This window comes from Tachypleus tridentatus, chromosome 12 (assembly GCF_004210375.1).
Source record: "Tachypleus tridentatus isolate NWPU-2018 chromosome 12, ASM421037v1, whole genome shotgun sequence".
Classification (NCBI taxonomy): Eukaryota; Metazoa; Arthropoda; class Merostomata; order Xiphosura; family Limulidae; genus Tachypleus; species Tachypleus tridentatus.
This window is the reverse complement of record NC_134836.1, coordinates 100,160,868-100,183,227: the sequence shown is the minus strand read 5'-3', so window position 1 is coordinate 100,183,227 and position 22,360 is coordinate 100,160,868. Positions and strand designations below refer to the sequence as shown.

Below are 22,360 nucleotides of genomic sequence, written 5' to 3'. Positions count from 1 at the left end.
TAACTTAAAATGCATCTTGTGAGTTAATTCAAACCAATAAATTATAGGTCTTATCGAGAAAGCAAATATGTCATTAAGCAAAAATATTCAGTCTGTTTAATTGTGAATTGTTTTCTTTCATTTCAAGAGTTTGGACATATGCAAAATGCACTCTAAATACTTATTTTGTTACTGATGCTGAATGAGCTGCAGATTGACTGACTCTTAATTAACTTTGAGTTCCTGGGTTGGTCAAATTGACAAACTGTGTATCTGTAAAACTTTTCATAATAATGTTTAACAGTAAATTTACTTTGTGTATCTTTATCAAATTTGGAAAGCATTTAATAATTAATAAAGTCTGTTGTACAAAAAATTCAGATATTTTTAGTAAAGTATTTAGTTTTTATTTATTTTTTTCTTGACTCACTCTGAGTGAAAGATGATTTTTGTACTAAGAAGAAGAAAACAGTTTTCATCATACAGTTTTTATGTTTTATATGCATGACCCCATAGAATCTCCTAAGTGGATATAAAAGTCATTTTAATAAAACTGTATTTTAGCCCTTATATTTTGTACCCTAACACTAACTGTTACAAAATCATCCAGTATACCATGAAATAAAAAAAATTGAAGAACATGAAATAAAATTAATGGTACAATTTTTTCTTTGAGATGGCTGCAGAATTTATTATTTATTTTAAAAGGAAAGGAGTGTCCAAAAGAGTTTAATCTTGAGAAGAGAACTTCAAGAAAGATAAAAAAAAAATTCTTGTGAAAAGTGGGTTTGTTTGTTTATTGCATAGTATTTGGAATTTTGTTGATGTCAGTATCAAAATAGAATTTTAAAATCTTACTGAACAGAATTTTTTTCAACATGCATCTTAAAGAAGATACATATTCAGTGCTATCCCTCATGTACTCAAATGGATAATGTGTGTAAGTTTTTGGAATACATTACATTTATGAAGTTATTATTTCAGATGATGCTTTCTTGTTGTGAATATCATGGTTAAATGTGAAAGTAATCTTATTCCAAAATTTAGATTTTTGGTCTTCATCACAATTCTGAATATTAGTTGTGATAGGTCTCTCATATTTTTCTGCCAACTTAAGTAGGATATCCATGATATCTATTATTAGCTGTAACTGATCCTCAGTTAGTAAAAGAAAAACAGAACTTTTTAGTTTTGCAAAGTATCACAGTTCTTTGTAGACTTAGTTTCTTGGATAGTAAATGATTAATTTGATACTTGTCTTTATTTGTTTAGTGTTCAGATTTATCAGTGATCAGTGATATTTTATTATTGTATAAATTACCAATTTAGTAAAATCTCATAGTAGGGGATGAAAATTATTATTGAATTGTGAAATAATTCTAGAAATAAACTGATCAGTATTTAAATTATTATTTTTTTTGTCATTTTTGGGTTTGCTTTTGTTTTCCAGTGGCATCACAGTCAGCAGAAAGAAGTGGAAGTCCTAGTAGTATTGATATTAATAACCTTCAACATGAGAAAGAAGAATTACAAAAACAGCTAGAAAACCTTGAAAAAAACCTAAAAGAACAAAAGGATTCTTATGAAAAACTGGTTGGTTTCTTAACAGCATAGAACTTCAGATTCTGTTGCTGTTAATGTTGAAGTAAAATTTTCAAAGTTTAACCATTTCACTGCAAGCTCTGTATAATATACACAAGTTTGTCTGCACATTTACACACATTAAGTATTTGCACTATTACTTTTGATGCAGCCTGTGTATCTTCACAAAATCTAATAGACTTTTAGCAAAGATTACAAGTATTTTGTATACAAAAATTCAGATATTTAATGAAATATCTGTACTAAAGATTTTTTTGTGAAAATAATCTGTTTTGCTACCAGTCTGAATGCAAGGTAATTTCATGTTGTGGTTAAAAACCAATTTGTCACAAAAAATTCAAATATTATCTGTGTAATCTCTAAAACCTCCTAAATACATTTCAAATGTTTGTTTTCAATAAGACTTTATATTTTATTTTCTATACTCTATGTGGAGTCTGCCACTTTATCGACCTTGTAAGAATTATAAAAAAGTTAGAAAGTAAATATAAATTATACTTTTTTCATTGCTAGAATGGCTACATGTTATAACATAAATATAGAAATGTTTAGTCTAAGTAGCGTAAGTCTTGTAACACTATATGTATTTACATGTATATGTTTTTTATTATATTGACCTTCCAGTCATGCTTAGCTAACATTACATAACTTGCATTGATGCAGTGCACATGCTCACATATTACGTATCCAGTTATGTAAAACTGACCTTTAGTCTTCCCTGTTTTGGCTGTGTTTTAGTGGGCTAGTATTTTGTAATATACTGTCACATTTCAATTATAGTACATTATGTATATATATATATATATATGTGTGTGTGTGTGTTACTAAACTTATTTTTCTTAAAATATAGAACAATATATCAGGAAGTAAATCAAACAATTATCTCTTGCTTTGTTGTTGCTAGACATAGGTTGCTAAGCTTTTGAAAATTTCACACGTGAAGGATATCAAACAAAAATGTTTTTGAGTTTTATATATACTGTTGAATAACCCGAAAATCATAAATAACTGTACTGATACCATAGAATTCCACTATAATTTATTAAGCTTAGTAACTAAGATGTATTTAGATTTTTAAAACTATGAAACTCAGAGTAGACTAAAAACACAACCAACATTCTTGGAAACCTAGATTGAAAGGACATGGTAGCCTTTTCACAGATTACAAATATGTCTGGGAAAACCACTCTGGGGACATTTTTAAGCTTTTGATTGGTTATTCACATGTTATATATGGTAGTGAGAATATATAGGGAACTGTTTCTAAAAATTGAAACATTTGAAGAGGGCCACCATGTTTGATTCAGTACATAAGCCATATTTCAACAAAATAAACAGATACGAGTTTCTTATTTTATATTCTACCTTGTCAACGTTAGTAATTAGAGTTCCTTATTTGTATGAAATTATAGACTTAGTATTTCAATGCCACAAACATCTAATTTTAAACAGTGTTGCATTAGCATACCACGTGACTCACTAAAATCTATATTCAGGTGGGTTCTTTTGATATTTACTTTTAAATTAAGAAATTAACTTGTATATGATATTAAAGTTTGAATTATAATCTACAATTTGATTCCAGTCTTATTCACGTAACTTCATAAAATAATAGTTCAATAAAATTCTGAATGCAAGTCAACAAATTTGATTCCATGGCCTTTGACTCATGACCCATTGCAAACAGGTTTATTAATTTTTCCTCAATCAGTCACATTCAACTCTCCATTGTCATTGCTGATTGATATCAGTCAAAGTCTGTTTTTTGAAATAATGCCCCATAATAAAGCCCACAATGATTTGTCTTTGAACTTTAGAGAGATCCTGTACTTTACAGTAGTATTTTCAGGAATCTAAACCATTTAATGTCTCGTAAACAAATAACTTACAGTGTAAATTGATGAAGAGTTCTACAAATATGTAGTTTGTTTTTGGTTTTTTTAAATAAAACTACTAATTACTGTGTATAATTTCTAATATTATTTGCTGTAAACCTGGATACTTGTAGTTTATTATAGTCAGAACACATTTCAATCCAACATATTTTAGATATTTTGGGTCCTAAAAGTAGAATGTATTTTTATGAAAAAAATAAAATGAGGTGATGTTTCAGGACCTAAATAACATATCCATGAACCTTTCAGCTGTATGAATATTTCCTATTGGTCTTGATTTATTATGTTGATATGTTAGTTGTACTATTGTTTTGATATTTTAAAAAAACTTTAACAGAAGAATACGAATGATTACTTAGTTATTGATTAAATTTTTAATACTAGAGTCATAATACAATTTCTGAATAACTGTTAACTTGGGAGACTTTTAATGATAAGGTAGGATTTTGCATTTAACATATCACATGACTTACTAAAAATCTATATTTAGATGTGTTCTTAAAGCTTGAATTATAATCTAGAATTTAATTCCAAACTTCATGACAAATTCATAAAATAGCTATTCAATAACATTTTGTATGCAAGACAACAAACACAATGACATGGTTTTTAACCCATGACTCGTCACGAAAGGATCGATGAGCAGAATTGGTGTATGTGAAAGAGATTCTTATGAAAATATAAATAACTCTCCTTGTTACAATTTGTTCTATATTAAGGTATTTACATATCTCATTTGTAATCTCTATAATGGATTTTATGGTAATTTCAAATATTTAGGAATGATGTAAATCCAGGTGAAATTCTGTATTTTGGAAATTGAGTGATAGTTTTTTAAAAACACTATGTAGTTTGTGGTATATATAGTAAAATATTTTAATATTAAACTCAGTTTTAAAAAAATAAAACAAATTTGTTTCATGTCAGTATTTGAGGGAAAGATAACAAAGATAAAAAAATAGAAACGCATTTCAAATTCTCTTTCACAACTGTTGAATATTTATTTCGGTTTATGTGTTTCTTATTTTCATTTGCCATCTATCTTTTATTAATACAGAAGAAAGAACTGGAAGAAGAAAAAGAAAAGAAACAGGCAGATGCTGAAAAACAGGAGCCATTAATAAATGATTCAGAATTAATAGGAACACTAGAACACCAAAGACAAGAAATCACAGAACTTAAGCAAACTATTAATAGATTAGAAGAAGAAGTTAAGACAAAGAATGAAATTAGTGGAGAAAAACAGGTCTGTGTAATTTTGATGTGAAGAAAATTTTTCAATTATAACCACTAATGTTTTTCAGCATTTTCATAAAATACTTTTTTCAGGATTCTACTTTTTATGTATTTTTCATGTTATAAAGTAACTATTATTGTATCATAATTGTAGTTGTATCAGACTCAGCTTATTTTCTACTATAGGTTTCTGTTTTGTAATAAGAGTATGATAACCATATCTGGAATAGTAAATAAATTATTTCATGTGAATAAACTAATTTTATTCAGCTTAAGCAATCATATATTGCACAATAAAGATCTTTATTTCATTTAGCACCTCAAAAATACTGAGACTAAGATTTGAAATATATGGTTTAATTTATCTGTAATACAAAGTGACGATGTTATATTTAAGTGTTTTTATCAGCTTAGGCATAGTATATATTTTAAATCATTTGTTAGAGGTATAAGTACAGCTTGTCAAAAGGAAAAAATAGTTGTGGTAATTAGTTTCAAATCATGTTCTGATGCTGTACTTCCCTTAGCTTGAAAGATTAACTATTCTCATTGCTGTCCCCTATATGCGAAATTCTTAACTATACACAAGAAAATAATTTTCAGCCTTCTCTTTTAAAATTCTTTACTTCCAAATGCTATCCTCAATAGAACATGAAATAAAATGCTCTCCCCCATAAAAGTCAAATGATTCTAAAATGTCTCTCATGTAAATCATTATACATAACCTCTCCACTGATAGGAGTATTGTACACTACATATGCAACTCCATGTATGCATCTATGTCAGACTATCACTTGTTTGGCAACACTTGTATTTGGACTTCTACATATAGTTTCTGCTCTTTGTTACATTGCCTGTATGAATTTGTTCTGTGATGCTCTCTCCTGCCTCTTTATTCCTAAAGTAGTTAGTCTTAAGTCAAGATCTTCCTCCTTCTGCTCTCACCAATTGTGTTTTACTTTTGATTTCATGGGCTCACTCTCTTTTATCATTTTCTTTCAGATGTCTTTTCATCAGATTTGGCATCCTGGCATCTCATCTTTGTCAGCCAGTTGAGACGTTTCTACATTCAGACATAAGGACTATGCTTAATATATTTGTCTCCCCATACTTACACCACATTATGGTTTCTTCCTGACCATGTATTATTCTGTTGAAATTCATGCTGTACAGCCATGTTGAATTGTGCTTTCTTCCATGGCTTCATAATTTTCACTGGTGAGATGGGGTGTTCCACAAGATTACTTGCAGGTGAATAACCTCTTGGTTCTGTACTTAGTTATCCCTTGTTCTGTCTTCTTACAGGGGTGTTATTGCCATTTGGAAGGTCCCAGCATGTTTCACAGCAAGGAAAGTTGCTTGCAATAAACATCCTTTCGATGGTAGATGACTAGTTCTTGGATTGATAGCTCAGAGTTAATCTTTGTGTCATACCTTGGATTCAGGAGTGGTTCTCAATTCCTTGGTTCTCTTCTTGATTTTGATGTGAAGATTTATGATCCTTATCTTACCATAGTGCAGATGTCAGTATCCTGAAAGGAAATTTCAGATGTGGTTGTGTTACTGAATATAGTTTGCCATGCCCTGACTACTATATATCCAAGGGCACATCCTTTTTCACCACTTTTTCTCATTGTGAGATTGAGGTACAATATCTTTTTCTGGTTATAATCATTTCCTACCAAGTTGTCTCCAACTCAAATGTGCTCCTCTAATTTTCTGCCCTGATTTGTTACACATTCCATGAGTGGGCATTGAGAATACCTGGCTTAGAAGTGGTGTGGTTCCTCTCTTCAGATATGACTCTTTTTACCAATGGAATTATCTCTCAGATGCATGGGGGAAGGGGGTTACGTTTGTTCTTCCCTTGCACTGATTCCTCTTCCTAATCAGTGTGCAATTCTAACTAATCTTGTGATTGGAAGGAAATACCATACAAGAAGTTAAACTTTTCCTATACTGAAAATGTATTTCCAATAGCTATTTTTCTCTCACACTTCCTGCCTTTCCTTCTCACACACTTTTGGTACATTCATTTTCTGCAAGGCCTCAAAGTGATAGTTTGGTAGAGGTGCACAGAGGAAGTCACATTTATGTACTATGCTCCTGTTGACATAGAGGTGATGCACAATGATTTATACATTTACAAATGAGAGGCACGTTGGAATCACTTGGCATGAGTAAGTAAACAGTATGCATATAGGGGGTAGCAGTGAATGAGAATAGCTAATCTTGTGAGAAGTACCTATTGGAAATGTATTTGCAGTTTAATTTTTACATACTTCAATCTTCTTTGTTTGCAGAGTCATAGACTTGAAAATCAGACAGATTTAACATGGAGCAGTTAAAACTTTAACTGTGCATGACTTTAACTTGCAAACAAATTTTTAGTAAAACTGCTTAATTTAAAAATCTAATATTTTGTGTACTACACTTAAGTTTACTAAAAGCTTGTTGTGTATAAATTGGTAGTTACTTTATGGTTACAAAATCAGTCACATAGACCAACACCATATGAAAAGAGTTAATTTGTCTTGCAATTTCAAAATTAGAAGCATATAAAAAATAACATTTCAGGTTTATAATTTGTTTTCCACAAGTCACTGCTCAAGAGTCCTTTTGTTCAATACTAGATGTCTTCAGTTAAATTGAATAATGACAGACAAACTTTTTCACAAACACAATATATCTGCTGTATAATACTTTATAAATCATTGTTTGATGCCACAAGTTGGCAATGTATTAGAAACCAACAGACTTGTATAGTTCTTAATTTACTAGGTACTTGACCTTGTTTGACAGATTAATACCATTATTATATGTTCAAAAACACCTAGTTCATTGATCTACAAATAATCTTTATTATATTTCATTTGTGTACTGTATATTAAAGTATTTAAGACATTAATAATTTTTGAAATAAGCGACCTTATAACACCATATGCTCTAGAGTTATTAGTTTTTTCTTTCTGTTTAGTTGGACATTCAATTACTTTGTCTCCTATCGAGCATTCTACTAAAACACGGACAATAACTAACAGCATAAAGCTTCAGTTAGTTTATACAAGAAATTTTAATGTTGGCATATGCACCTAAGCTTATTGTCCAGTATTTATATTTTTGAAAATTTAAAATGTTATCTATACTAATCAAACAATTATATTAAGAATATAGAAAAGTAAAATTAAGATAAAAACAAATGTTACAAATGCCATCCTGTGGACCTGTTTAGTTGTGGTTGTAGTTGATATACAGTACTAGAAGCAAGACAACCATCTTTAGATTGTAAATTCATTTTTGTAAAATGGTTTTATTACAGTGAAGGGTTGTGCACTGATAGTTGGACCTGTTTACTCTGTAACATTAATAGATGGCTCAGATTTCTTGGTTATTGTTTTTTTAACTTCTTGGAGATAGTCCCATGAATTAGAAATACTGTAAAAAAAATTGATTGTGTTATATTTGGGAAAATGTCTTCTTACTTCTAGGTTTTTCTGTTGTCTTTCTATGTGTCTGATATTAATTTGTTTTGTCATAGTGTGACAAATGTTTATTTTAGAAAAGATTAGATATTCATTGTACAAAAGGAGTGACTTTTAGCCCAGAATGTGGTATTTTCACCACTGCAATAATTCCTTTCATATTGCAGTAACTATACTTTTGATGAAGGCTTTTGGATGGAAATCGAAGAAAAATAGGTTTTTAATTAGTTCATGAAACAAGATATAATATTAATCACTAATGTAACATCAGTAAAATCTGTTTTCAAGTTTATGCTTCAGTTATTAAGTGGGATTTGGATGATAGTGTCTGTGTAATTTGTAAGGTAGAATTTTCATTACAAACATAAAGGTCATGGTTTCACATTGTAAACTGTCATCGATGTATATAAGCCAGAGATGGGCTAATGTTGGTATCTTTGTAATACTTGCCAATAGCTCTTATTTCAAAAGTCTTAATATGTAATAAAACATAAACAACAGGTACTCTATTGTGCTGTGCGATACCATTCAGTTGGAAATCAAAAGATAACATACTTATTGGTGTCAAAAGGGAGTGTGTTTTTTTTACACATTGTAGGTTACATTATGTTTTGCATTTGTAATTGAAGAAATTTCAGAGATGAAATTATTCTTCCAACATGGTACTTCCATCTGTTCACAATATTAGCTAATCTCATTCATTGCTCCCCCTTATATGCAAACTTTTTATTTACACATGCCACAAGCCTTCTGCTCCCCTGTGTCTCTTATGTAAATAATCATGCATTACCTCTTCAATAGGAGCATATTACATTTGTCACTCCCTCTATGTTCCTTTACCAAACATCACGTCTAATTTCACAGCACTTGTACTGAAATGCTGATTTTATTTACTCATTCTGTACTGTTTCGTGCTTGTATTTAGTATAATTACAAAATGGTCTTTATATATTATAATTTTCATGTTGCCTAGAGTTTGAAATATATAATTAATAATGATTAAGTAGGGTTTTCATAATAATATCTTATATTCACATACCTGCTCAGTTTGAAATGAAACTAAAGGCATGGAAATTTATGTATTGTGTATTTATCCATTACTATCATTTATGATTGTGGAAATCCATTTAACATGAATCACAGACTAACTCTAAGGACAGTAGATATTTGTCAATCAGTCTTTTCATAAATTTATCACCAGTTTTCTCATGGTAAGAAGTTACTGTACATGTGTTATTTGACTAGCAAGTCATTGCATTGTGACAATAGTCTTAGGTTTGTGATGACACTCTTGTGAAAATAAAAAAAATTATAAATAGTAAATCAAAGTATTTAATATTTAACAATACTATTGCTTTTACTTGTGTTTAAGCAGAGACATCAAATATCATGAATTTTTGGTGAGATCTTAACGTGTTTTCCTTTATTTTATTATTTTTCCATTTTGCTTGTCATTGTAATTTATTTAAATGATTGGTGTAGTCTCTAATATTTAATTTTATTCCTTGTTTTTATTTTATTTTCAAAATTATCGTATTTTGGTCTTTGAAAAACATCTGGGCAGGGAGAGTTATCAAAGTTAGCAGAAGAGAAGCGAAGGTTACAGCAAAGGCTGGCTCGTGTCAATGACAAAAACCAGGTGACTCTTCGTTTCTGTGTGGCCTGCCAATCATTGTTGTCCATTGCTCAGTATATGATGTGTATTGAATAGCCTCAGTTTCTATCCCATCATTTTCTAGTTGTCATAAGTTTTGTTGTGTTACAGAAGTCCTCATGATGATGTATGTTCATTATTCATCTCACAACAGGTTCCAGTGCTTTAAGTGAAATGTTCACTTGTTTTGTTTGTTTTCCAAATTACTATCACAGTTATTAGTTTGTAATCACATGTGGAAAAGTTAATTTCTTGTTAATTGTTGTGAATGTCAAAGAATAATATCTGTTTTGTTTATGTCTATACCAGCAGTATGGGCCAACATTATCAACATCTTTTGTTGCCATAATTGGTTACTAATCTTTTGGAATGACATTGATAATGTTGACATATTTAATAGCATCATCTCATTCATGTTTATTGTAAACTGTTGATTTCCATTAAATGTACCATTTTTTTATTAGAACAAAAATGTGTATACAAAGCAATCGTTTGGAGTTCATGTTATCTTATCATTTAGTTATCAAAAGTTGGTACATATATCTTCTCTCCAAAGTTGTCAGATCTTGAGGAGTCTGTTTGTTAATCGTAATCAAAATTTTTTCACAAATGTGTAATATATAATTTGTCTATAAATACTAAATATGTAGATTGATTGATTGTTTTTGTATTTTAAATGTATTGAGTATTGGCTAACTGCCATTTGTGCTACTTTTAAACATACAGTAATTTTAAGCTTAATTAGAATGAATGAGAAATATAAATATAATATCTCAAATGCATGCTCAAATAGATCAATGTACAAGAGTTTGCTGAAGGTGGATTGTGAACCACATGCACAGTATGTGGTGAGATAGGGTTGCAGTGATTCTTTCTCATATTTCTCATGTACATAGCCATTATATTTTAAATGATTTTGAGCCTTCATTAACTTCAAATCATTGTTCATTTTTGTTAATGATATCATATGACAGTGGCTCTTGAGTTAGAGGATTCCCTTTTAACCCTTTCAACACAGGCAGATATGCTTACTGTTTGTTCAACTAGAAAAAGGCATTTATGCAATAAAAATATAGTAAATCTGTGTGTTCTTCACAATACTTGATGTGATTTTGTTAACATTTATAAGTAATTTGTACACAAAGAATTACATTATCTTAATTACATCTTAATAATAAAAATATGTTCTTTTTCAGTAGTTATGTACCCTCAAACTGTGGATAGTTCAAGTGCAATGGGGTGATATTCATTTTAAATATAAAATATTTTTCTTTATTCTATAATTTTTGTATTTCATTAGCATGATTTCTAGAACTTTCTAAGTGATTAGAAAAAGTGTTTAAAATAAATTATTATATGTATATATATATATATATATATATACATATATTTATATGATATGACTAACTAGCTATTCTCATCAATGTACAATGAAACAAACTGATTAAAACTAAAAAATAGAAAAAGGAAATTCCTTTGATCTTTTTGCACGATATCTCTAAAGATTTTCATTTTTTTCAGTATATAATTTAGGTCTTTTTCCTTTTCACATATTGTTATCTTTTAATGTTTTTTTTTCTGTTAAACAGTGTCCTTGAGGTATATTACAGTGTCTTTGGGAAACATGTGCAAACCTTCAGCAAAATTTCCATTCTGCTCATAGTATTGTAAGACTTGAGAACATTATGTATGTTAAAAAAATGTTTAAACCTTTTAATTATGCATTTTAAAACATAATACATAATTACTAAAATATAATAGGAATACCTAAACACAATATCAACTGTATTTCTAACTATAATATATTTTAGTATGTATCATAAATGCTGTAGTCGATCAGGCAACTAACAATGCTACAGTCAGTTTGATGTGCTTCATGAAGACAATTGGGCAGCAATTTCAGTATAACTGTTGTTATAGTATGGTTTAAAATGAGCTGCTTTTAGTGACTATACACATAAGTATGTAACATCTACATTTAGGCTATAAAACTCAAACAAATTTGTTCAAGGTGAGCATAGCACCTATCAAGGGTTAAAACAATTTAATACTTGTTTTAACTTCAGAGAGTTTTGAAATGGATAAGTCAAAAGAATATGTAATTATCTTATTGTCAAAACATAATTCTGCTCAACTACCATTGTATTATTGAAGATATAGAGAGCTAAAGTAGAAAATTTTCCTAGCTCGTTGGTCACATGACAATACATCTGAAGTTTTAAGTAGTTTGTAAAGGTTTATTTAGAAATAAAGGACTTAAAACTCAGATAAAATAAAACTTCAAATTGTAACATATGTTATAATATTAATTTCATTCGCATACGCAGATAGTAAAGTGTAATTAAGTTTAGAATGTAATGCAGTGGGCTATGCGGAAAAGCATTTAAAGAAGCACCTGTTGTGAAAGGTGAAAAGGTTAAATAACCATAGCCTTCACTGTGTAAATAAAGACTTTGATAATAACTGGGTTTTCACTGTCCTAAACACTATGCTGTATGAGTATTCCACTTTTATGGAAAATATTGAATCTTCTCTGATTTTACTGTTTTATCCTTTGGATAGCCTTCTGTATGTAGTTATCTATGTGTAGAGATAGCTGTTCTTTCTGATGAATAACTTTAACAGTTGGACTTGAATTTCCTAAAATTTTGAATATATATTCAACCATAGCTGTTGCATATTTATTTAACAAAGAATGTGCTGAAGACTGCATCTGACTATGCAATAATTTCTTTTATTAGCAGCAAACTTCTGCTTTGGAAAGCTTTGCTTAAGAACAGAATGAAGAATAACTATATTACAGATTGCTATTTGCAACTTTTGTGAATTTTGTGTAATATATATAGTTTGTTTGACATAACTGTATGTTTTTTGCATTACACAAAAAAATACATTATCAGAGGAGGTAGTTAGATCATTGTCAGGCCTTTTCGCTGATGTTTATAGTGTGATTATTGGTTAAGGATTTTTCTTTAACCCTTTTATCGCTGAATAACAACTTTTAATGTTTGACATGGTGTTAAATATATACATTTGGTACTTCAACTAATTACGGTATCAGTACTAAAACCATGATATCTCAGCAGTAACTCAACAAAAGTCCCTGAAATATTCAGTGATTGTACTTAATACTATATATGTTAAATTCAGTGATGACGAGAAACCCACTTGTTGAGAAATTTATATGCAAAAGACGGCTCGTTTGGGCTGAAAAACACTTTACATAGAAGAGCGAACAACGTTTCGACCTTCTTTGGAACCTGACGATGACCGAAGAAGGTCGAAACGTTGTTCGCTCTTCTATGTAAAGTGTTTTCTCAGCCCAAACGAGCCGTTTTTTGCATATAAATATGTTAAATTCAATACATAAAAATAACAGTAATAAAGGAAGGTCACCTGCTTCGCTGAGCCTTTAAGTCGACTGTGGTCACCAACCTCGCCGAAAGAGTTAACTTGAATTTTTGTCATGATAAAAATATTTCAGCAACAGAAAAAGGGTAAGTAATATATAATAATCTAAATGTTTACCTTGAGGTTATGAATCATTCAAAGTAACAGGAGGATGGATATTTACATTCTGTTCCTTCATCATGTTTATAAACTATTTCTCTGTATTAGTTTACACTGCAGAATCTGTTTTACTATACAATAAGATCTTATTTCACTCTCGCACCTTTCTTCATATGCTATCTATAAGTTGTACAATGTTGGTAAGTTCTAACAGACTGTTTGAGCAGTTTAAAGGACAAAAATGGAAGAAATGTCTAGTTGCCAATTGTATAGCATGCTTTCTTGTTCATTGAGGAACTAGTGTTTAGAGTTGGATGTATGTCTACATGCTGTGTCTGCTGAATGGATCTCTATCTTATTAATATCAAGTACATTCATATATCTTATTAGTATCAAGTACATTCATATAAAAATATAAGGAAAAATATTATTTCTATATAAAAAACTATGTTGGGCAGACTAGTGAACTAGGAAAGAGGGGCCAAAGAAGATAAGGATTAATGTGGACACATTGGTTGGTCAGCTAATGATTGCATAGCAGACTAAGCCACAATGGCCTTACGTCGAAAATAAAGTCACTGCACTACTGGTTTCCCTGTTAAGTAGATACAACTTTTGATACGGGACTCACCTGGACACAGCATTTTAAAAGTATTAATAAATCCATTAGTAAAAGAATTAATCATTTGAAATTCATAACAGGAAACAGTAAAGAATGCAAACTTAATGACATTTTAAAAGTTCATAAAAAGTACATATGCCCCCTAATAGAATACAGCTAACAATTTGCATGTAATATGCCCTAAAATATTGCCAAATCATTAACACTCCAGCAAAAGAGAGTTTTATGATTAATCCACAGACTGCCAAATACTCAGACAGATTAACAGCACTAACCCAAGAATACTATCAGTTATTAGAAACAACAAAACAGTATCTCTGTACAGCATATACCTTGGCTCCAAAACACCTTAGACAAGTAAAACAATTTCTGATAAAGGTTTAATACTGAATACCCTGTACAAAAATTAATCATTTCTTCTGTTTTGTTTTTTTTCTAATTTCTGCACTTGACACATGAAAGGTACAATATTTAGTAGCTATCTTGTGAAAGTGGGTTTTCTCAGGGTACTCTTGTTTCTCCCCACAAAAAATTCTAAGGCATTTGAATTTAGTGATCCAAGCTGTAGTACTGGATGTACAGATTCCAGCCACTTTGTGACACTGACTATGGGACATTTATTTCTGTGTATTTTGATGAATGTTTGTCACCTTATTTCTTCTCTTAGTTTCAATAGCATTACATCATTAGTTTTCTCTCTGCCATGGAACCCTCCAGACATGCACCTACTTCTCTCATTTCTTCATATTCCAGTTCCAAGCCTTACTAGACAACATAAGACCAACTTCTCCAGCTAAAATTAAATATTCCACTAATGTAACAAAGTACTGCAAGCTGGATAAATGGTAATAACAATATACCTGAATACTCCCAATTTAGGAAAGCTTCTTTCCTTTTAAAACTAAATTCCTGTCTCAAAATATTTGTTCTTTTCCTCATTTTGGCTAATAAAATCCTGGTGTTTGAATAGATTCTCAGCTTTCATTAGTATACTTTTCCATTAGCTAACTTTAGAATATTATTTTATGACTATTTTACAACAAAGTAACATCTTACAGTTAAAAATTCTGGCTCTTTTTGTTGTGCTAGTAAAGAAACCAGTAATGTAGGATGTTTATTCTTTGTGTAAATTCAAGATGGCTAAGTCTATTATGTGATCATTACTCTGATCAAGTGATAAGTCCACATCCATCTCTGTCTTGTTTGGCCCCCTTTTTTCAAGTTCAGTAGTCAGACCTACATAGTTTTTGTAATGAGCAAAAATGTTTTTTTTCTAATATTTTTCTGTTCACTTTTTTTTAAGATGTCATTTGTGGGTTACTAGGTTATAGAGGATACACTTCATACATAATTTAGGGATTAACTCTCTGAAGACATCAGTTGTACAGTGTACAAAGCACTGAGTATTCTTCATTTTACAGTCATATTATGTTTCACTCCTGCACATATTTTTTTTAAAGGAACACCAAATTTCTGTAAGAAAGCTAGCTGTAAAGGGTAATAACATTGCTTACACTGGAATTACAGGTTTTTTTATATAATTTTTACATTTTGTATGGAATAATGAAAACGATGTAGCTAAATATCATGAAGATTGATTTGCTCCATCAAATGATGATGAAGTTATTGTTACTACTAGAACTAGGTAACTGCTGGATCTGTTGAAAGAAAAAGACGAATGAAAATAAGAAGCTTGGTTTTGGTTATTTGCTGGTTTGAGTTTGGTATAATTATGATAGCTGGAATATACACTGGAAATAGAGTGGCTATGTGAGGTAATTCTTTGTATCAAGCCTCTGATGACCTGTAGAGAAAAAAATTCACATGACTTTTGTATTGCTTTCATGCAGGCATCTGTGCCATCTCTACATAGAAAGTGCACACTCTGGATATATTTCTTCAAGGTATAGTGGTGTCTGATAGTATGCCGAACTTGCCATAGCTTTTTCCCTCAACTTTCTGGCCTTACCATTATAGCTAGAACTTAAAATTATTGTAAAATCTTTTAAACATGCTCTATACCATAGTTGAAATACCTTACCAACAGTAGGACAATAATAATTGTCAGGACCTTGATGCAGACACTTAACTAATTATGTGCTTTGTTCAGTATAACAAAATATTTTCATTTGCCACATTGTAGATACATTGTACTACTATTACAGCTTTTGACAGTTTCCAGTTCAATTATGTGCTTTGAAAGAAGTTTGTGAATGTAATTCTTGTGACACTTTTGTAAATCAAGATCTTTGCAAATTATTTTGCTTACATTTCCAAAGAAGTTTCGTATATTATATGCAATAAACCTGTGAGCTCATTGGTTATTACCAGTGACATTCTTTTTAATATTTTTCACTGTCTCCAATGTAATACATGTAAATGACTGGGAAGTAATATGTTGTGTGCCTGCTGGAATAATGCCTTCTTTTTCTTTCCTGATGTGGCTCAACAATACAAATATCTCTTTCTTTAAAACACTATAATTTTAATGACTTGTATGCTTTTATAATCACAAAATAAAAGAAGTTGCTTCAAACTTAAGCAGTTCTTTAACCAATTTAAACCTCCCAGAAACACAAGTTTTAAGCAGAACCATTTATACCCTAAATTTATCATTTCAGTTAAATTGCAAAATACTTAGCTTTTAAGTTCAGTCATCACAAGTCCTGAGAACGGCAAGGAACAAGGTACTTAGATATGCATTTTATCATGGATCATAAATAACTCTTTGTACATGTTTTTTTCATATTTGTTTGTTTAAAAGTAATGATTAATTTTGATTTGCATATTTCAAATCAAGTCAAACTAAATATTTAAATTGAAACCCCACAAAATCAACAACTTAAAAATTATGGTATTCATATTTCAGAAGCTAGAGGATGAAAAGTCTAGAATACTCAAGGAGAAACAGAAAATCCAAGAAGAATTAGATTCTACAAAGAAGGAGCAAGAAGACCTTCTTATACTACTCACTGAGCAGGACAACAAACTAACAGCCTACAAGAAAAAACTTAGAGAGCTTGGGGAAAAGGTAAGTTTGAAGCAAGTTATGCTTTTGATACTGGAGAAATTACACTTCACATTAATTGATATCTTTATTTTAGTACTCTCTGTTTTTATATTTTTTTATGTGTTATCTCATTTATTACTCCTACACCTTTGTGCAAATTAATTGAAACAAGACGGAAAATTACGATTTTTTCAATTTTTTCTGAGAATCCAAAAATTACTCACAAATTAATACATGATATGACCGCCTTTATTTTTCAGAAGATCATTAATCCACTTTGGCATCGAGTCCACAAGTTGACCGCAATCTTTACTAATTTTTGGATCACGGTACCACACCTCAATTATGGCCTCAGTTAGCTTATCTTTCATAGTACAGTCTTTCTTTACAAATTGCCCAAAGTTTTTCAATAGGACTTTTAAGTCCATAGAGTTTCCAGGCCAGTCCAGCACCTTTATTTGCATTGTAGTCATAAAATTCTTCAGAAGTTTCATGTGTGGCACAGAGCCAGATCTTGCTGAAAAATGCCAGATCCATCTGGAAATCTCTTTTTCAATTCTGGAATGACTCTTCTCTGCAAAACTTCGATGAACTATGGTCCTTGCATCATACCTTCTACGATATTTAAGCCTTGATGCCATACTAGCTGAAAAAGCCCCAAAACATCTTCAAGGGATGTTTTACGAACTGATTGATGTGAGATTCTAGAAGTTTCTCACCTGGAGATCAGCAAACATGCAGACTTCTTTGACCTTGTACGAAGAAATGAGTCTCGTCACTGAATAACACCTTTCTTCATTGTTTTTGCATCCAGTTCTTGTATTTCAGACCCCATTAATACCATTTTTTTTTCATTGAGTTGGTAAGAAGTTGTTTTTTGACTGATCTCCTTGCCCTTCTAATGCAATTTCGAATGACATAATATTCCTCAGAATTTTGTCATATATCCCAAAAATAGATCGACCATACTGCAAAACACAGCTAATGACACTGTCTGTGTGAAAAAATGACTATTAAAGGAAATCAGCGGGTCCAGCGAGTCTGCACAGGCTGCCATGATGAAAATATTGTAAAATGACCATTTGTTTCAATTAATTTGCACAAGGGTACACATTGTTGAAATTTTCCTTTTATGTTAATTTCATATGTTGTCTTAACATTTTAATTATTTTTAGATTTCTTTAATTATTATTTGATCAGTTTTGATATTATAGTGTGATTAAAGATATGTGAAGAAAGATATTTTAACCTAGGGGTGCACTGAAACCTGTAATTGCCCTGATAGGCAATACCAGTCACAGGGAGTCTGGAGGGTGGAGTTCTCCCTGATGCTGACAGTTTAGTTTTTGTGGCAAAAATTAATCATATGCATAATCAACATCTGTACATATCAGTAACTAGTTACAGTTACTGTACAAAAAATGGAAATAAATATTAACCCATAAACAGTGGGAATGTTTTAGGTGACAACATTAATTGATGATGGCTACCATTTAATGGTTAATTAAAGCATTTCAAAAAGTACACAAGCACAACATGGTTTCTGATATGGTACTTCCCTCCACTCAAAACAATAGCTATTCTCATTCATTGCTGCTTCCCTCCCTTTTCTGAACCTTTTTATTATGCTTGCCAAAAGACTTCCACATCCCCCAATTATAATTGAATGATTCCAACATGTGTCTAGTACAAATCATTGTGCATCACTATTCCACCAGTAGGAGCATAGTACACTTACATGATGCATGTGACTCCCTCTGTGCACTTCTACTGAAGTATCACTTCTAGTTTTGCAACACTTTGCTCAGACATTTTTCTTTTTTCTTATTGATTGGCATTTTAGATTAAATTAGTTTTTGAAGAGGTTTAATTTAATATACTCAGTTTTTTTTTTGTTGTTCTGTCATTTTTGGAGATGTGGTTTTCTGTAATGCTGCCACCCTTCCTTGGCTGTGCACATATCTTCTGTTTGCCAGTCAAGGGGTGGTGTATCAGTTTCATGCACTGCCCTTCGTGCTGGCTTCTGGTCCTCAAGTTTTCTGTTGGAAGATGTGAGCATTTGCTCTTTCCCTCCCTGCTCATTGGCTGCTTTTCTTTTCCATTTTTACATGCATCCTACTTGTGTATTTGAGTGTCCATTCAACATTCACTTTAGTTGAGCCTAAACTTCTCCTCTACACCTCCATTGTATGGACTTGTCTGCTTCCTCACTTTCTGCATGCAAGTTTCCATTGCTCTTGGACATGTGACCTTCTGTGACATTGTTACTCCCCATTAGCTGTGAACACATTTGCTCTCATCAATGAACTCTGCACATTCAGTGGAACCTTGCTCAGGATCTGTTGAACTCTCCTCTAACACTTGTCTCCTTTGATAGTTGTATAAGACTCATGCATTGACAGGTGTCCTGCTTCTTCCTCCTCATTGAGATTTAGATATGTTTATAGATGCATCCTTTCAGGGGTGGGGCACGTGTTTTGGTCACCAGGGTCAGATCATTGGTATGTTGACAAACAGTCTTTATGTATCAACATCCAAAAGCTCTTAGCTATTTGTCAGGTATTTAATCATTTTCTTCCCATTACTTGACATTGTCTGATGATGATCCATTCCAGCATTTCCACAGTAATGGCTTATATCAGTCACTGAAATGGCACCTGGTCGAGATCCCTCTGTTTTCCTACATTGGATCTCCTGTATCAGGCCCACACACAACATATTCATTTAATTGTGTACCATATTCTTGGTGTTTTCAACCTTGTGGTAGATTGTCTATCCCACATCAACAAGATTTACCCAACAGAGTGGTCTCTTCATCCTCTCGTTTACCTGTCACTTTGTAGTCTTTAGGGTTTTCCTCACATCAGTGCATTTGCTACTGCCTTAAATCACCAGTTACCCCTCTTTTTATACCAAGGGCCTCATCCTCAGGCTTTAGCTGTAGAAGTCTTCAGTGTGTAGCTTTACACTAAGAAAGCAAGCTATAAGTTGATTCTAATCATAAGAATTGTTTGATTGGTTTATAACATACTGCTCGTATGTTATTATGTGCAGACCATTCTTTTTTGTATACAAAATCATAACATGGTGTTTTCCTTCAGGTTGAAGATGATGATGAAGATGATTTAAATGAGGATGAGGCAAATGATGATGAAGATATTGATGAAATGTAAGAGTAACCCACACAAGGAACAGAAAATAATATATTACTGAGGAGAAATTGGGTCATCTTGTCTGGTTAAAAGGCTAAACAAAAGATTGAATAGTAATTATTTTTCTTTAATTTTACTTTTGGTTTGTGCTCTGGAATTGTTGTTACTCATAGGAATATTTTATGCAAAGAAATCTTTGAATATTTCCATTAAACAGAGAACATTCAGCATGTGTAAAAAATGAAATAATAAACAATTTTGTTAGCTCAAAATGTTCGAAGTTAAGCTTTTATACATTTTATTGTACTCAGTAAAAACTTGTACGTGTGGTACATGTGCTTGTGCACCGAACGTATTGTTAAGAAACTCGTAATTTTATTTGATAGTAAACAACTAAATATGAACTCACCATATTATCATTGAATCTTAAGTGTACTCCTTAAATGGTTAAAATTCTACTTGTATCATACAGTTTCGATAATTGAACAATTTTAAAACCTTGTTTTTTGGTTGGTGGTTTAACACGATTTGTTTCCTTCAGTGAACAAGTCATGTTTAAATGGGGTATGTGTAAAGTTCACACATAAACTTAAATCTAGGATTTATTTTATTTCCTCATTTTTGCTTGAAGAGGAAGCTTTTAGTTACCTGTTAGTTTAATCTGTAAAGGAAATCATGGAGGATAAATGTCTGTGACCAAATTTTGTGAAATTTAATAATAGCTGATTGAAATAGAATCTTTTGTAGAAAACACGTCAGTAAGGTAGCTTTCCATTTCTTTTTTTCTTAAACCCAGATTTTTTTAAACTATAAATAGCCTTAAGGAATTTTATACTAGAACTAAAAAAGTGAATGATTATATGTAGGTATGCAAAAACTAAATAAAATCAGATAAGTTATTGTTTTTTTCATTTATATATGTAACTTGTAGTGCTATATAAATGCTTAAACATTTCCCTTGCAGAATGTAAACAAATTCTAACTTTTATTTGACCCTACTTTGAAAAAAAAAAAAAGATCAGTTTTCCTTTTGGCTGTTGTATTAGATGCTTAAAAAAATTAGATTATTTTAAGGTAAGTGTACATGTGCAACAGAAGTTGATATTTATAAGCATAAACCATGTACTAGCTATAACTTGTGTTTTTATTTTGCTAATGAGATGAATTGTCAATAAATTATCACCTGTTTTTTATTTCTGTTTTAGAGAAATCTGTGTACTATGAAATTACTTTCTTTCTAATAAATGTACATTGATTTGGAGGTTAGAAAATAAACAAAAATTTGTCCATCTCTGAACACAATATTTCTTGGTTGTTTAAATAAGTTTAATATTAACATTGAGTGTGTGTGTGTTTATATACAGTTCTAATGTTTGAAATCAGATGCTCTATATTCTTTGATTTCTGCATTATGTATGATCTATATTTTTTTTATTTGTCTGTTATTATTTCACATAAAAAAGTCTTCACAGTTTTATTTTCTTGACTCCCTTATGTGTTAATAAAGTTCTGTTCTTCCTGTTGAGTTCAAAGAACCAGATATTGGAAGAATACTGATGCATTTTTGTTGTAGTTATGATAAGGTGTTTCCAAGTCAATGGTCACTTCATAATGATGTAGCCCCCCAGTGACACAGTGGTGTGTCTGTGGACATGCAACATTAGAAGCTGGGTTTCAATACCTGTAGTGGGCAGAGTACAGGTAGCCCATTTTGTAGCTTTGTACTTCACAGTAACATAAAACCATAGCTAGTATTTAGTTATGGTTGTAGAAAATGCACAAAATTATCTGTATCTGTTTAAATATATCAGTCTGAATATAGTACAGAATTTGTCCATTGGTGCTCACACAACCTAATTACATGATCTTGACATGTGAGAGTCAAGGTTGTGATGAAATGATGTTAGGAACTTTCGGGACCCCAATCAAGAAATTAGTTTCTGTTACTCATTTTATATCTTTACTCTATTATTTTGTGTGTGAAAACCCCAAATTTGATTGTTCTTATCAATAGGTAAAAAAGGTTTTTTCACAAAAATAACATTTAAGTGAAACATTGTCTATTAAAGGTTATAGTAAATTAATATTTAGTAAAATTTTAATCCAAAATTCTCTGAAAGACTTCTAGTATATTGAAATAAGTATGGTATGTCTGAAATTTGCTAGTTATTACATATAAAGTTTTCTGTTTTAAACTTTTAAATCTGTGCATATTATA

The 22,360-nt window shown here is 31.0% G+C and overlaps 1 protein-coding gene across 2 annotated transcripts in view; it reads left to right on the top strand.

Annotated features, from left to right (window-relative positions):
- The window catches only part of p115 (General vesicular transport factor p115), an 80,167-nt gene extending 58,728 nt beyond the window's left edge, over positions 1-21,439 (top strand). Inside the window, exons 18-22 of one of the 2 annotated variants that reach the window (XM_076471275.1) lie at positions 1,430-1,572; positions 4,534-4,722; positions 9,759-9,833; positions 16,850-17,011; positions 20,092-21,439. In XM_076471275.1, the coding sequence (XP_076327390.1) occupies positions 1,430-1,572; positions 4,534-4,722; positions 9,759-9,833; positions 16,850-17,011; positions 20,092-20,163 (641 nt within the window). In that variant the 3' untranslated portion in view covers positions 20,164-21,439. The remainder of the gene's footprint in view (positions 1-1,429; positions 1,573-4,533; positions 4,723-9,758; positions 9,834-16,849; positions 17,012-20,091) is intronic. The other variant, XM_076471276.1, reaches the window with a different exon arrangement.
- The last annotated feature ends 921 nt before the right edge of the window (positions 21,440-22,360 follow it).